Source organism: Ananas comosus, linkage group 5, assembly GCF_001540865.1.
Source record: "Ananas comosus cultivar F153 linkage group 5, ASM154086v1, whole genome shotgun sequence".
Lineage (NCBI taxonomy): Eukaryota > Viridiplantae > Streptophyta > Magnoliopsida > Poales > Bromeliaceae > Ananas > Ananas comosus.
In genome coordinates, this window is record NC_033625.1 from 469,161 (window position 1) to 484,290 (window position 15,130).

At 38.4% G+C, this 15,130-nt stretch overlaps 2 protein-coding genes across 6 annotated transcripts; one reads left to right on the forward strand and one right to left on the reverse strand.

Moving 5' to 3' along the window:
* LOC109710527 (gibberellin 3-beta-dioxygenase 1-like) lies at positions 130 to 1,716 on the reverse strand. Its single transcript, XM_020233184.1, has 2 exons — positions 1,145 to 1,716; positions 130 to 984 (listed from the first exon to the last, which is right to left on the reverse strand). The coding sequence occupies exons 1-2, from the start codon at positions 1,624 to 1,626 to the stop codon at positions 342 to 344; spliced, it is 1,125 nt and encodes a 374-aa protein (XP_020088773.1). The 5' UTR covers positions 1,627 to 1,716; the 3' UTR covers positions 130 to 341.
* On the forward strand, positions 9,076 to 14,565 carry LOC109709846 (pre-mRNA splicing factor SR-like 1). Of its 5 annotated transcripts, none has more exons than XM_020232187.1 (5): positions 9,076 to 9,439; positions 10,387 to 10,688; positions 10,991 to 11,071; positions 11,986 to 12,057; positions 13,505 to 14,565. In XM_020232187.1, the coding sequence occupies exons 2-5, from the start codon at positions 10,401 to 10,403 to the stop codon at positions 14,258 to 14,260; spliced, it is 1,197 nt and encodes a 398-aa protein (XP_020087776.1). In that variant the 5' UTR covers positions 9,076 to 9,439; positions 10,387 to 10,400; the 3' UTR covers positions 14,261 to 14,565. The 5 variants fall into 5 exon arrangements, with proteins under 5 accessions (XP_020087776.1, XP_020087774.1, XP_020087778.1 ...); XM_020232189.1 differs by lacking the exon at positions 9,076 to 9,439 and adding an exon at positions 12,232 to 12,304 and having other exon boundaries at positions 9,457 to 10,688; positions 13,545 to 13,680; XM_020232188.1 differs by lacking the exon at positions 9,076 to 9,439 and adding an exon at positions 12,232 to 12,304 and having other exon boundaries at positions 9,457 to 10,688; positions 13,505 to 13,637.

Here is a 15,130-nt window from a genome sequence, read left to right on the forward strand (position 1 = left end):
TAAATAGCATTACAGGATCAAACAACTTTTGGATGCTTTTCTCTACTTGGCGACAACAAAACTGACCCATAAATTTAAAACATGATTGAGGAGGTCGTTTTCAGAAGAGGTTTTTTAGCCGTTTACGTGTACTCAAGTAAATCATAATATATCATATCATGCACCTCGAAAACCAACAGGAACAGAGACTATACATAAATATATGCCAGCGAATGTGATGTTTTGTTTTGCATGTAAAGACACTGCGTTCACCTCAATTGTCATTTCCCTTCTCCCTCCCAAGTTCTAAGTTCTGCATCAAACACTAATAACAATACCCTTTTCTACTTACCTCTTTTAGATCACACAACCTTACATACCACAGACGTGTTGTTTCCATCCTCCTCCGACACTTTTATTGATTCAAGCGCCCTGTTGAAGAGTTTTCCCTTGAGGCTGAGATACTCGGCCCACGTCACAGCCCGATACAAGCCCCGGCCCACGCCGTTTCCCGCGAGCTTGGTGACCGGTGATACCTTGACGTGGGCTGGCGGGCCGCAGAAGAATGCGGCGGAGACGCGGTGGTGCGTGCGGTTCACCACCGCGCGGTGCCGGACGCTCCGGAACCGGCCGTTGGAGAGGATGTGCATTAGGTCGCCGACATTGACGACGAAGGCACCGGGGACCGGCGGCACGGTGACCCATTGGGCCGGGCCACTGGGGTCGTCGGAGGCCCGGCCCAGGACTTGGAGCCCGTTAACGCCGCCTTGGTAAAGGATGGTGAAAAAGCTCGAGTCGGTGTGCGCCGCGAGGCCGATGGCCCGGTCCGGCTCGGGGCACGGCGGGTAGGAGTTGAGGTGGAGCACGGTCGACAAGTCGCGGAGATCTCGTATTGGCCCGGCCCAGTCGATGTCCTCTTCCTTCAGGCCCAGTGAGAGCAGCATTGCATGCAACAACCTCCCGGCTAACTCTTTCATCACCCTCGTATATTCCTCGACTACGTCACTGCATCCAAAAACACGAAAAAGAAAAAGAAAAAGAAAAAAGTATTCACCAACTTGTTATTATTGTTGGTTATTTTGCTATGGGCCATGCGAAGCACCGAGTCCTCCTTTACAAATTAGATTAGAGTGGAAATAAATTCTCTAATTCTATTATCACGTGCCAGAATTGGCGGTAGTCGTGCGGCCAGAGTTTGCGGGCATTGTCGGCCGGCGAGCCGGAGATTGTAAAGCCCTCGGACCACATGAACTTCGCGAAGAACGAATTGACTCGGGCCAAGCCGTAGCCGGACACGGCATCCGCCATTCGCGCCGCCTTGAGCTTGACTTCGACCGAGAGTTGGAAAAGGCGGCGTGTTTGCGCTTCGAGATGATCGAGGAGGCCGGTCGGGACGCCGTGCCCGGTGAGCTGGAATGCTCCCCACTCCTCACAAGCGCGGGCGATGAGGTTGACGGCGTCGGGGTGCGTAAGGTCGATGACGTTGGGGGCCGAGGGGGAGCCGGAGGGGGCCGCGGTGGGATAGTCGTGGAGATCGGCCCATGTGTGAGAGTCCGGGACCTCGCGGGCGGTGGCGAAGTCGAAGTGCTCGGGGTGGTGGACGCGGTTGGGGTACGGAGGGAGAGGCTCCTCCGAGTGAGGAGGCATGAGGACTTATTTTTGCTTTGAACGTTGTAAAGGGTGCAACGAGAGTTGGACACATTACGCATTACGAGTGTGTGAGTGTGTATGTATATATATGGCATTGGTGGAATGAAATAGTGAAAATGATTTTGAGATTAAATTTATTTAATCTGATCATAAGCAAATGGTAACTAAATTTAATATTATCTGCTAACCACCCATCAAAAAGCTAAATAAAATATCTAATGTCCTCATCGATCATGATCCGCTGTACTTTGCTCCACTCTTTTCGTGGAGGAAAATGCTTTTGAGTCACTAGAAAGGTTTTTTCTCTTTGATTTTTGACGTATTATTGATCACCTTTATATATATGTATTACTTGAACTGTATGTATGTATTGATCAATCAAAACTGTGTAATGTGTATGCCAATATACAAACAGCCCGTAAGCGCATTGAATAGTCTTGGATATACCCGTAGTAGTACTAATTTTTATGTAACTAAAACGATTTTATTAGCTATTATCTTACTTAAATTAGTGATGTCATTTTTATATATTGAAGAATATAGTTTTTGAAAAAACCTGTTTTAGTATATATTGTCATTTTTTATAAAAGAACTTTTGAACAGAGGAAGGCAAAGTGATGCCTTTTTTAAAATTTTTAGTTTGAATTACCCAGTGCTGTCAAAATCTTCATGCATTCAGAGTCTATTCGTTCCAACTTTTCAAACATTTTTTTCTATTTTGATCAGTTATAATCTTATAGTTAACAAACATGGTCATTAATCTCAACAACTAAAGAGCTGAAATGAGCATTAAATCTCAACTAATAGAAGTAATTAACACTGGAAGCTCCTGTTTCTATCACAACAAAAAAGCTTTAATTCCCGGAAATTCTTAATCCGTATGCAAATTGTTAATTAATGTGAACAAACATATCTATCCATTTTGGTTGAGCCAAACATATGCCCGTGTCAAAATAAGAATAAAGAGTTAATGTACAAGTATATATAATCTGCTAGGGATCACTATCAGCATAACCGCACATCTCTTAATCCAAAAGCTATAAATCTATAAGCGTCAATGATTTTGTGCTTTAATTTAAAAGCATAGGAGCTCAATTCAAATACACACACACACCAATATTAACTTATTTAGAGCTTCACACATATGCAATTGGTATATAGTATTGCACGCATGCATTTATATGGATACAAAGGAAACAACAATTAATGATCATATACCGACCATTCCTAGCACAAGTGGCAAAGGATTTGGTGGTTGGTATTCGCGATCCCAAGTTCGAATCCTAGTTGATTTAGATTTCCAACTAAATTTATTTATAAAAGAAATAAACGAAGCGGGTAGCATGCTACCTTTCTCTTTCTCAAAAAAAAAAAATAATAATAATAATGATCATATAGCTCTTGCTCTCTCTCCCTGAAGATTCACAATGCATGCAATTTAGTTTAATACATTGATCGAGTTGCAATATTCAGTAGGAACAAATAGTTTTGGATCATGATCACAACCTGGCTTGCTAGTGTTAGAAATTGAACTGATAACTGTAATCTTTGTTTTTCAAGAAAGAAAAAAATACAATGTCTTCTTAATTTACATGCGTGGCGAAGGTTGTTCATTTGAAAGATGCCTGTAGGTTACTGCACATATATATAATTATTCTCAAACAAGCGGAATTAATTTAAACTTGAGTCTTATTTTACTCCACCAACTCTGAACAAAGACTCAGATGGGGTGCGCCCCATCTTATAGGTGGATAATGCGCGTAACTTACAATTTGTGTAGAATATATTATATATAGATAGAGATGAATCGCATTAGGATGCATCAATCGATCCCACGAAATTTTTTATATTGAGGCAATGAGCCCATGATCTTTTACCCCTATATATATATATATAATATATATATATATATCCTCTACCTCGCAGAAAATGGCGAACTTTTCTCAAAAATATTTAGCAATATTTAGGGCCAATTGGACTTGGAGAGGCCCCGGTGACTTGAAATATATATATAAAAAAAAAAGTGGACATGCATGTCATATGTATTTATAAAATATACTTTGTTTGTGTCTGTAAATTTCCTTTTGTTTTTCTTATTCCTTTTGGTACTTTGTGTTGTCATCTCGGATAAGTTTAGAACTTTTTTATACCCATAATGCGGTAGGAATGTGTTTTATATTCCTATTTTAAAGTTTCCATTCTAATCACAATGTGCTCATCATTGAAGCAATAATTGCTAGCTAGAAGGATATACCTCCCATTCTAATACCCCTTTGTGACTTTGTCCTTACCCTTTAGCCTGATTCATGGTGTTTAATAATTAGTACGTATCATAAAATAGCTGATGAGTTGTACTAATATATATACATATATATATGGAAATTTTTGTACTGTTTTATCCTCTTGTTCAAAGCGAAAAACAAAAAGGTGGTTGCAGTAGTATATATGAACTATTTGGGCTATGATTTAGCTAAATATCAGATGTCAGAAAAGCCATTTAAAACTAAGGGAGTAGCTAGAGGTTTGAAATAATGCAAATTATTATTTGCTCTAATATCAAATCATCGCAAACCTGGAGAAATATTAATCTTTCCTTTGAAATGTTCGATGTCGTAGAATTCATCAATAATTAACCTATGGTAGAAGCGCTTTTTCCGTTCCTTATTGAGCAGGAAATGCTTTGAAATTTATATACTAGTTTTGAAATGTCTGTATTAATCAATCAATTTTTTTTAAAAAATATCAATACATTAAAAATATACAAGCTAACATTATAGAAATTCTATAACAGTACTCGTGTAAAACTGATTGGCTGATTAAGAAAATAAGTTGTAATTAATTGGAGGCATGCATCCATTTAAAAATGTTAGCTAGCTAATCCTCTTCAAAAGCTAACAAGTTTACAAATTGTATGATTTTTGATATTCAAGTTTAAGATCCAAAGCTAGTGAACTGTAGTTGAAGCCCGTACTATATTAGTGGCAATTAAATCCAATTACTTCACACAATTAAGGCCTATATATGACCTTGCGACCACTCAACACAAATTAACTTGTCACGATTAAAAAACAAGGAAAAGAAAAAAGAAAATAGGGGAAAAAAAGGAGCCCGTAGGTATATACACCAAAACACAGATAATTTAGTAGATCCAAGAGAGAATAAAATGAAGGTGCCTACAACTTAATAGTAATTGAACACTAAGTTCCACACGATAACTTATTGTACTTATGAAGTTCCACATACAATTTTTTTCCACGTTACACGGATGTTCCACTCGCTTTCTCGTGCATGTTATATGAAGGAAAGAAAGTGCTACCTGTACACTTCAAAAAAAAAAAAGTGTAAATCTTATATCACTTTATCTTCAGATTCACAAATACTTACATTTTGGATTTGTAATATTTATAAAATAAAACGTTGTCGAGACAAAGACTAAATATTGGTCATTGGGTGAAGATCGAGATTTAAGATTTATACCTTTTTTTTGGAGTAGACAGGTAACATTACTAATTCAGCAAACTGCATAAGCACCAGCGAAATACCCTGGAAAAACTGCATAAATTTACAGATATGTCAGTGCAGTCAATTAATGGTTGAAGTAATAGATGTTGGAACAGATTGTGATAAAGGTATGAAATAGAAAGATTAAAAAGGCTTCAAGGCGTGTAGCAATGCCACTTTCCTTAAGGCTTAATCCGTCCCCACCGTTCTAACAATTTGGTGTGCACCGGGTCAACGAACAACCTCCCAGGATACAATGAAGCGTAAACCTCAACTGCGTTTGCACACACGAAGTCGAGCCTTTGAGCACTCACTCGATTAAGTTGTCAAAAGAAATAGAATATAAAACAAGAATGGAATTATTATGAATGAAGACTTCAACTCTTCAACTGTTTTCTGTCTGTCTCCTTCTGCAACCAATGCTATGGACTTATATAGGCCACGAACGGGTGCTTCATGAAGTAACTATTCACGAAAGGGTGTTTCGTGAAGTGACCTTTCGATTGTGACTTTTCATTTGATCATAACTACCAAATAGTTATATGAATCAAGTTCAATGAATATAACCATTGATTCCAACGGGCATATGTACGAAGAGACACACTATAAAGATGTGTCTTTTCATATCATATTCTTTCACTAAAAGTCACATCCTTTCACTTTAAGAGTCATACCCTTTGATTAGAGTTGCATCCACTCACTAAGGGTTGCATCCATTCACTAAGAGTTGCATCCATTCACTAAGGATTGCATCCTTTCACGAAGAATCACATCCATTCACTAAAAACAATAAACAAAATATATTATTTTAAAATTTTCCTTACAATAGAAGTAATAACAATTAATTCCTAAAATATAAACATGGTTTATATATTTCCATTGTTAATTTTCTACATGTCGAAATAAGCTATTCAATAATAAGATATATATATATATAGAGAGAGAGAGAGAGAGAGAGAGAGAGAGAGAGAGAGAGATATTCTCTATGAGGATTTTCTAGTATGACTTTAAATAAGCAGTTTGATTTTTGGCTTTTCAAATATTATCTTGCTATTCCTGATTTGGTGTAATAGTATATTTCACCCACTAATACTAAAAATATGATTTGAATCTGAATATTATAGTTGTTGGGTTAGTGATATCAAATTCACTTATTAGCCTAATTGGTTTTATTTTGGGTTTGGTTCAACAACTCATGTAATGGGCTAGTTAGTATTTGGTTTGGGTTTTAGTTGACCCATTTGGTATGTTGGGCCAAGTGGAGTTAAGAGAGAACTCTTTGGGTTAGAGAGTGTGAGTTCTCATTTTTGCTCTCTAGGTTTTCCCTTCTCTTGTAATAGAGGAGAGAGGTGTAGAGAGGGTTGGAGAAGGAGCTCTCTTGTTCTTCTTGCTTGATTCAAAGACTTCCAAGGTAGATTGGAGGAATTTTAAGAGGTATTCTGAAGCGGGATTCGCGGAATCGGAAGGTGCTTCAAAGAATGTGTAGCAAAAAGGGATTTTCATTGGAAGGTTGTAAGCCCATTGTGATAGAGTGGTAATCTCTAACCAAATCTTGTAATCTCCTCATTTGATAGTGGATTTGATCTCTCCGTGCCTGTGGATGTAACCCGGTTTGGGTGAACCACGTAAATCTTGTGTTGTTGTTGTGCTTGTGCTTGGATTTTTCTCTTTCAACTTCATTTACTCCAATCTTGCATATCTTGGTTGTGGATAATTTAGATACATCACATTTGCTTACTAGTGTGATTAGTATCTTGATAGTGAGGGTTCCGTCATTAGCTCACTACACACTACAACAAAAACGGTCTATAGCGACACTTTTAAATGTAGGTACATGTCAAAAAAGTGCTGCTAGCTAAAATTACCGACACTTTTAAAAAGTGTTGCTATATGTGGGGTCGCTAGGTATATAGTGACAGTTAAAGAGTATCGCTATAACCTAAAAGAGTGTTGCTAATTAACTAACACTTATTTAAGCATTTAGCAACTGCCGAAACTCTATCTCGTTGGCTGCGGTGGCGGAAGAGGACGACATGAAAGGCTCTTCATCTAGAATTTCAGTGGATTGAGTGAAGAGAGAAAAAAAGATGGTAATTAATTTTTCTTTTTTTTTTTTCTTTTCTGTTTGTAATTGGGCCAAATAGACTGAGTGTGGTGGGTTTAGTAGAGTAATCTTTTATTTTTGATTGGATTGGGCTTTATATATAGGCATTAGTAGATGTTTTTTTAAGTTTTAGGATAAATGGGACACTTATTCAAAAGTATTCCAAACATGTGTCCCTATAACCTCATTCTTTTGTAGTGACAATAGTTCTTTCTAAATATTTGATCACGTTCTTTATTAATCAAATATACAAATATTTTGAGTAAGGCTTTTTTTGGACGTTGAAATAAGCTATTTAAAAATAATTAATTGATATTCTAGTGTGATTGTAAGAAAAGAATTTGATTTTTTACTCTTTGAAAGATCCTAAATCCATGATCCAGTGTGATATTGTATTCTACTTATGAGGTGATTTATCTAATTTGAAAAAATAATTTGAAAGCCAAGTATAATATCTAATATCCAATTCTAGATAGTTGATTCACTTCTTATTAATTTACAAAATATATAAATTTTTCAAGTAGATTAAATAATATACCAAACAAATTAATTACGCATTCAAACATGGCTTAAATCAAAATAATATACCAAATTAAATATTCATGCATACAAACATAACCTAAACATAATGATGGAACGCGGTATGTAAAAGTAGTAGGTTTATTACTGGAAATGGCAATTTTGCAAAGAGTATGGTGAGATTAATAGCGCTATCTATATATTCTCATGTTTAATCTTTTATCCGAATTAATTCATTCTATTCCTAGCCAACACTACTACAGAAACAATAGGAATGAGAGAGAGAGAGAGAGAAAAAAAGAGAGAAAGAGAGAAAGAACCAGGAAAAGAAGCTGCAGCTACGTACCCTCGTCCTTTTTCTTGCCTTCCTGCTTTGACTTATCTGCGTCAATCTTGTTCAACGTAAAACAATTACAATTTATGTTTAAACACGGTATCGACATCGTGGTTAGCTTAATGAGCAGCTACTGGAGCTTAACGAGATGAGAGAGCCAATTTATAGGAGAGGAAAAGATAAATGTACATAAAGCTCTGATCTCTTTGAGTTAGTTACAATTTGTCATCAAGATGTTTCCATCAATTGCTTCTTCCTTTGTGCATGATGCTTCACTCCTCTCTCAATCTGTTTGCGGTGCAATCACCTCCTTCGTGATCTTTACGAGTAGACACAAACACGAAGGAATATTACTATGCATGCAGGAGCTCAGCCGTGGCTCATCTCACCAGGCGGTGACGCAACAGTGTTTACTGATGACCATCAACAGATACGTCAACGTGCGCTGGTGGGTGTTGTTGTAGGTCACCAGAATGTTATTTTTGCGCGCGCTCTAAAATTATTGTATAAATTTATCAACTACCAATAATAGAATGTAAGAACAACAAAAAACGTGTGCAGTACTACTTGTGAAGGAATAAGGCATTGATGAAATGGGGATCAACTGCATTGATAGGATGGTTTTTGATGGGAACTGGTGATGATGTGGATTTGTTTTATTTGGGCCGGGCTTTCCTGATTCATTCAAGCCCATTATGAAAAATAAAACAATTTACCTCAAGGCCCAATGTGTCTTTGATTCGAATCTCAAGACCAAGGACGAGGCCCATTGGATTGTCCGTGGTCGAGGCCCATCTTATTAGCGGCCTAATTCCGGCTAAGTATTAGGCCCGGATCGGCCCGGTATTTGCTCAGCTAAACCTAAGGAGTTCATCTAACGGCGCACGGCGTGTCGCCGCATCGTTGATCAGCACACGGACGGTGGTGATTTCGTCCCTCTTCTGATAAGGTCGACGCTACAGCATAAAAGAGGCTTCTTCTCGATCAGCACGCGAAGCCCTTTCCTCTCTCTATCTCTATTTCCCTCTCCCCCTCTCCCCCTCTCCCCACCCTTTTTCCTTTCGATCTCCTGTCGATCTCCACCTCGCGCTTCGATCCGAGGGCCACTACCTTCGATTCCTCCGCCTTGATCCGGCGATCTCCGCCGCCGCTTCTGCCGCCGTCGCCGCCGCCGCCGCCGCCGCTGCTGCGGGCGACGGCGATCTCGCCCTCGGAAGCTCTGATTCGGACGAATCCCTTGTGTATTCTTCGAATCGTTTCGATCTGGGAAGTTGTAGACCGTTTTTGTCTTTAGATTTTATCTAATCGTGAGAAACCCTTTGATTTCGGTTAGGGTTTTCCCTTGGATAAAGGTGCGCCTTTTGTCTCCCGTTTGTGATCAAGTTTCGAATTTGATATCATAGTTGTATAGCTCATGCTCGAATTCATATTGCTTCTCTTTATTGGATGAATCATGGTGTTATGTTGCGGAATTTTGGTATCTAGGGTTTTTCCCGATGTGATGCTCTTTTACTAATTGAGTTCTTTTCCGAACTTGAATTCCTGTGCTACTGCTCTATGTTTCCTGAAGCATATATTTGTACGTTCTATCGCTTTTGCCTTTTTTTTTTTTTCTTGTTTCTTGTTTCAACCTTTATTCGAGGCAACAGTTCCTTTATCGGCCTACTTGGATAGATGAACATGTTGTTCAGCATGTGGTAATTGGTTAACGGGGTGTGTGGAAGGATGGCTATAACTAGGTAGTATATATGGTCTTCAGATCATTTTTCTTGTAGCACAATGTATTAGTTATAGAAGTAAATCTTATAACTAAATCCTCACAATGCACAAGTTTTTCGTTGGGAACGGTATTTAGTTCATCCTGTATGCGATACTTTTTTACGGCAGTTTATTGACATAGATTCTTGGTTAGGAAGAGATGTATATTCTGCTCTTCAAAGCATGCTTATATGGCGACTTGGATTTGTACTTTTCTTTTCCGAATGTAATTCTTAACATCATATAGATTTGATAGATTGTCTGCTTTTGCAGATAAGGTTATTATAATCTTGTTTGTGGTCAATATCATTTCGAGGACCATTTATCTCACAAAGATTATAGATCATCTAATCACCTTTATGCTAGCTTTCAACATTTCTTTATTCCAAATAGTTTTGCAGCGCATGAAGTTTAGAATCTGAATGAGAATAATTTGCAAATTTATGGCCTTTTTTGATCTGCATATCCTCTTTATACCAATAGGCTTGCGACAAGTTGATAATTTGCTGAGGTCCTTACTGTTGTATGTCTTTGTTTGTAGGGAGCATTGACATTATGGAGATACAAACCTCTGGGAGACCTATTGATACTTTGCTTGAGAAGGTGCTTTGCATGAACATCCTCTCTTCTGATTATTTTAAAGAGCTTTACAGATTGAAGACTTACCACGAAGTTATTGATGAGATTTACAATCAAGTCGATCATGTGGAGCCATGGATGACCGGCAACTGTAGAGGTCCTTCCACAGCATTTTGCCTTCTCTATAAATTCTTCACGATGAAGCTTACCGTCAAACAAATGCATGGTTTGTTGAAGCATTCGGATTCTCCATATATTAGAGCTGTAAGTTTCTCCAACCAATCCGCCTCCTCTCTCTTCACATATAGCTCTCATTGAGCTTGAGACAATTGCTGTTATAATTGCCCATACTACCTACTTGTTTGGATTTATATCTATGGAGGTGTTATATTTTATATCTGGTGTAGTCGTAGCACCAACAAATGGGCAATTATGTTGTCATTCCGCCATGCCAGCAATCACTACTTGTCCATATATATATGGGGTTGTGACCATATGCTGGTGATTTATCCATTTAATTACGTAAACTAAGATTATTTGAAATGTGATATCTTATTCTTTTGCAGATTGGCTTCCTGTATCTACGATATGTTGCCGATCCAAAGACATTATGGACTTGGTATGAGCCCTACATAAAAGATGATGAGGTATAATGCTTTCTGCAGCTTTCTTCTTCATGGAAGGATTCGTCAATTTCACGTTTTCTTTCATTTACCACGGCTTGCAGTCTGTTATGAGTTTATTGAATAATCTGTGCAGTTTACTTTATGTGGGATACAATTCAAGCATGAAGCTAAACAGTAAGAAAATCTAATGCAGAGTATTTTGTTCTTGATTCTAAGGACGTCTGGTAGCTGAGCGGAAAAGAAAAAGGTGGTCTGGTTGATATGCGGTATAACAAGGGATCTGAGATCTGGAAATTTCTATAGTTGATTTCGTATGATGGGAATATGAAGAAACTTAATGACAGTCATATCATAGGAATATGAAGAAACTTGATAACAATAAGACATACTTTTTGACAATGAGTGTGGATAGTTTTGGACAATTTCAATTTCGGCCTTTTACGCATTATACCATATGGCTACTTTAAGGAAATGAAAGGGATGAGGGTGTAATGAACTTTTACCTTGTAACTCATGGGAGTATCTTAGATATGTTCAATATTGCGTTGACTGGCCTTGGTAAGAGGGCAATCTACTTTCTTATAGGTTTTTGCAACTTCGAAATTGGGCTGCAGGGGGAGTTCATGGTTTTAGTATTCTGCAAATCCTTTCATCTAGCCATTCATTCGTCCATTCACAAAAAAACTCTAATTTTTCATGTTGATATATATGATTTGTATCATTGTTGGTACCCGTCTTTCCCTGAAAATGTGGAATTAGATATATTCTGTTCAGTTTACTTGTCAGGGTAAATTTATTTCTTGTGTTCTATAATTGTGGGTCATTGCTTAACAATCCTACAGTTGATATTTCATTATCATGTGTGAAACATGTAGATGGATTTTGACTATGTAAGACTATATTGTACCGAGTGCTAATATGTTTTTCTTTTACAGGAGTTCTCTCCAGGATCTAACGGGAGAATGACAACCATGGGTGTGTATGTGCGTGACCTTCTGCTTGGACAGGTAGTTTTCCTAGTACTTTTTTCCTTGCAAATCTGATTCATATTCTCCTTTTCCCCATGCTGCTATAGTTATTCTACCGCATGCATGTATAGCTTTGCACCTGTATGCTAATTACTTGGCACAGTAACTGAAAAGGTAATTGATTTTGGTAAATGACTCGTCTCTTGATGTGAGATTCTGAGCTTGGATTTCCATTATGGAGTTCGCGTTGAGAGGAGATCACATCTATGTCATCAATTTGTATGAGGTTTGTAATATTTATCTTGAAAAGATATGTTATCCACTATAAAAGTTAGTTGATTGTACTATTTCCCTTGGGTGACCTGCAGTCCTATTGTCAATTTCTTAATTACGTATCCATCATCCACCAGCTAATGTTATGCATATAAACATCACTTATGTACGCTTTATTCATCTTCTTTTAAGTTTTCCTGTAATGCCCTCTCTTTAAGCGCTTTCTCTGTTTGTGTATTACCTTGTCTCAGTAATCTGATTGGAGATGATAGTCATGAAGCTTTAACTAAATGTTGACCATCTCCATAGTATGTCCATGTTAGCCAAATTTAAAGTATATTATTCTTACATATTTGAGTTTGGTCTTTGATGCTCCCAAGATAGATTTTGAAAGGTGGAGCATTACCAGGAGGCATCAAAAGTTAGCTGTTAAAAAATATGACAAAAGTAACCAAATATCATGTTAGAGAGCAGAATAAAAGGGCACATTAGCATTGTCATGGATTTTTTTTGGGTGGGCTAGGAATGAGTATTGTCATGGATTTTTTTTTGGGGGGGGGCTAGGAATGAGCATTGTGATGGATTTTTTTTTGGGTGGGCTAGGAATGATAATGCAAGGAAACACACAGAAAAGGGGAAGAAGCGGAATAGTTGATGAACTAGTATTTTATTTCACGGCCTGTTATGTAGATATGTCTATGACATTTCAAGTCTCAAGACCTGCATTGATAGCCTTTTGTATGTTTATGGTTCTTGATCCGAACTTAAGGTGTTTAAGAAACAGTGGAAACCCACTTGAGGTGTTTAAGAAACAGTGGAATACCCCTCTTGTGAATTTCAGGTGAAATCAACCAATGAAGGTTTTTACGCAATCATTTTCTATGAGGGTTTTGTCAATGTGATATGATGATGTGAAAATAACTCTAGGAAATATGTTAGTAGCATGCTTGATTACAAGATTGGACATAACTTGAGGACTTGATAAATTGCCTTAAATAATGCCATTGAATTTCGAAAGTAATAAATTTGTTGACGGTAGGTTTTTCATTTTTTTTTATTCTAGTGCTGCTGTTTGCTTTTCTGAACTCTTCCTGCTCGTAGTTATTGGCGCTCTATAATTGATTGAAAATTCTAATGCTACTCATTGAAGCAGCTTTATTTGCAGCAATACAATGCATGAGTAATTTTAAGATCATTGGTTATTTTGTTGCAGTATTACTTTGATACCCTTTTTCCGCGTGTGCCTGTGCCAGTCGTGCGCCAAATAGTTGCCAATCTCGAGAAGATGAAGCTTCCAACCAAGCACTCTGGGGTGACTGGAGAATCTAGTCGCCATGGCTCTGACGACACAGCTCGTCGCCCTCCTTCTGTGAAAGCTGCCTTATCTGTCTCTTTTGGTCAGCGGGCGCCACATCGTGCGTCCACTCGTGACTCTTCCCCTGTCCGTCGCGCACTGCCTCCCCCTCGTGAAAGATCATCCCCTAGTGACCGCCGGAGTCACAGTCTTGAAGGTCCCGATCGCCATCGCCGTGATCGAGATCGTGATGATCATCGCGAGAGGGACAGAGACAGGGACAGGGACAGGAGGCGTGAGCTTGATCGAAATGAGCGAGATAGCAGAGATAGGGACTACTATCGATCCAAGTATGAGAAAAGTGAGCGTGATTCTGATCGGTATAAACGCTCTAGTTCACGCAGGAGCAGGAGCAGGAGCAGGAGCAGGAGTAGAAGCAGGAGCGGAAGTAGGAGCGCACACGTACAGGGTTCAGCATCCGAACATCGCTCTAGCCCATTTAGAGATGCGAGCAAAGAGAAGGCAGCCGCAAGTGTCCCGAGCAACCTAGCAAAGTTGAAGGACTTGTACGGCGATGCAACTGATAAGAAGAGTGCCGAAAATGACGGCAGTCGACTGCACAGTGATTACGGAACCGAAGAGGTGATCCGATTGGGTGGTTCTACGTGGAGGTGAAATCCAACTAGTCAAAACAATTAAAAGGATTAGTTTGTCTTTCTATATTGTTAGTTCACTGAGATACCTCGAGATTGAGAGCACTCGGGAGATTTGGTGGGATTGTATTGTTTTTTCGTCGTAGACCACAATGGTGAGTTTGTTTATTGACAGCAGTGGTAAGAGATGAAGACACCCAAATTCGCCCGAGGCCTTATGTACTTTTTTACTACTAACATCATGAGCTCTCTTTGTAGTTGGTAATCCAAATTGACGTTAAACGATGTTGTTGCTTACGTGATTTGCAGCTTAGTGTTGAACAGTAATATTCTCTCTCTCTCTCTTCCCCCGTCTCTCTATTTTGTCTAGAAAAGTATTTTTAGGTAATGTAGGCTTGGTTGGTTTATCATATCTGATGTTGCTTACTTCGCCCGTCGAGAACGCTGTGCTTTAATATAGTGATACACAGATGATGGTGATGATTGGCTCCTCTCTGATTCTACTTTTAACAAAACTGAGAAGAAAAAAAACTGTGTGTCTTAGACATCTAATATATATTAGAGTAGATTACAGATAATTGAAAATTAAGTAGTTGATAGTTGGTAAATGAGGAGACCTTTATCCTGTCCTCTGTAAACCGTGAAAGATATCTAAGCCTACAATTCGTCATGAGTTGTCCGTGTTTCAGTAAACAATATAGCACATTTCGCGGAGAGCCAAATGTGGCGCACATATATGAGCAACATAAAAAATGGACGATTCCAGAATTATCTGAAAGAGGAAAGTGCTTTGCTTCTCCTCTATTTCTCCAAGCAACTTTCTTAAAAAAATAATAATAGGAAACATATCTAACTCTTTACTCCTCCAAATAAAAGCACAGTTCTTTTCGCT

What these genes read in the sequence shown, in the direction of transcription:
- LOC109710527 (XM_020233184.1), bottom strand. Translation starts at nt 1,626, where the DNA reads ATGCCTCCTCACTCGGAGGAGCCTCTCCCTCCGTACCCCAACCGCGTC. An exon ending in CACGACTACCGCCAATTCTG is followed by an intron (nt 985 to 1,144) that starts GCACGTGATAAT and finishes TTTTGGATGCAG; the next exon opens with TGACGTAGTCGAGGAATATA.
- LOC109709846 (XM_020232185.1), top strand. Translation starts at nt 10,371, where the DNA reads ATGTCTTTGTTTGTAGGGAGCATTGACATTATGGAGATACAAACCTCT. An exon ending in ATTCTCCATATATTAGAGCT is followed by an intron (nt 10,689 to 10,990) that starts GTAAGTTTCTCC and finishes ATTCTTTTGCAG; the next exon opens with ATTGGCTTCCTGTATCTACG. An exon ending in CCTACATAAAAGATGATGAG is followed by an intron (nt 11,072 to 11,985) that starts GTATAATGCTTT and finishes TTTCTTTTACAG; the next exon opens with GAGTTCTCTCCAGGATCTAA.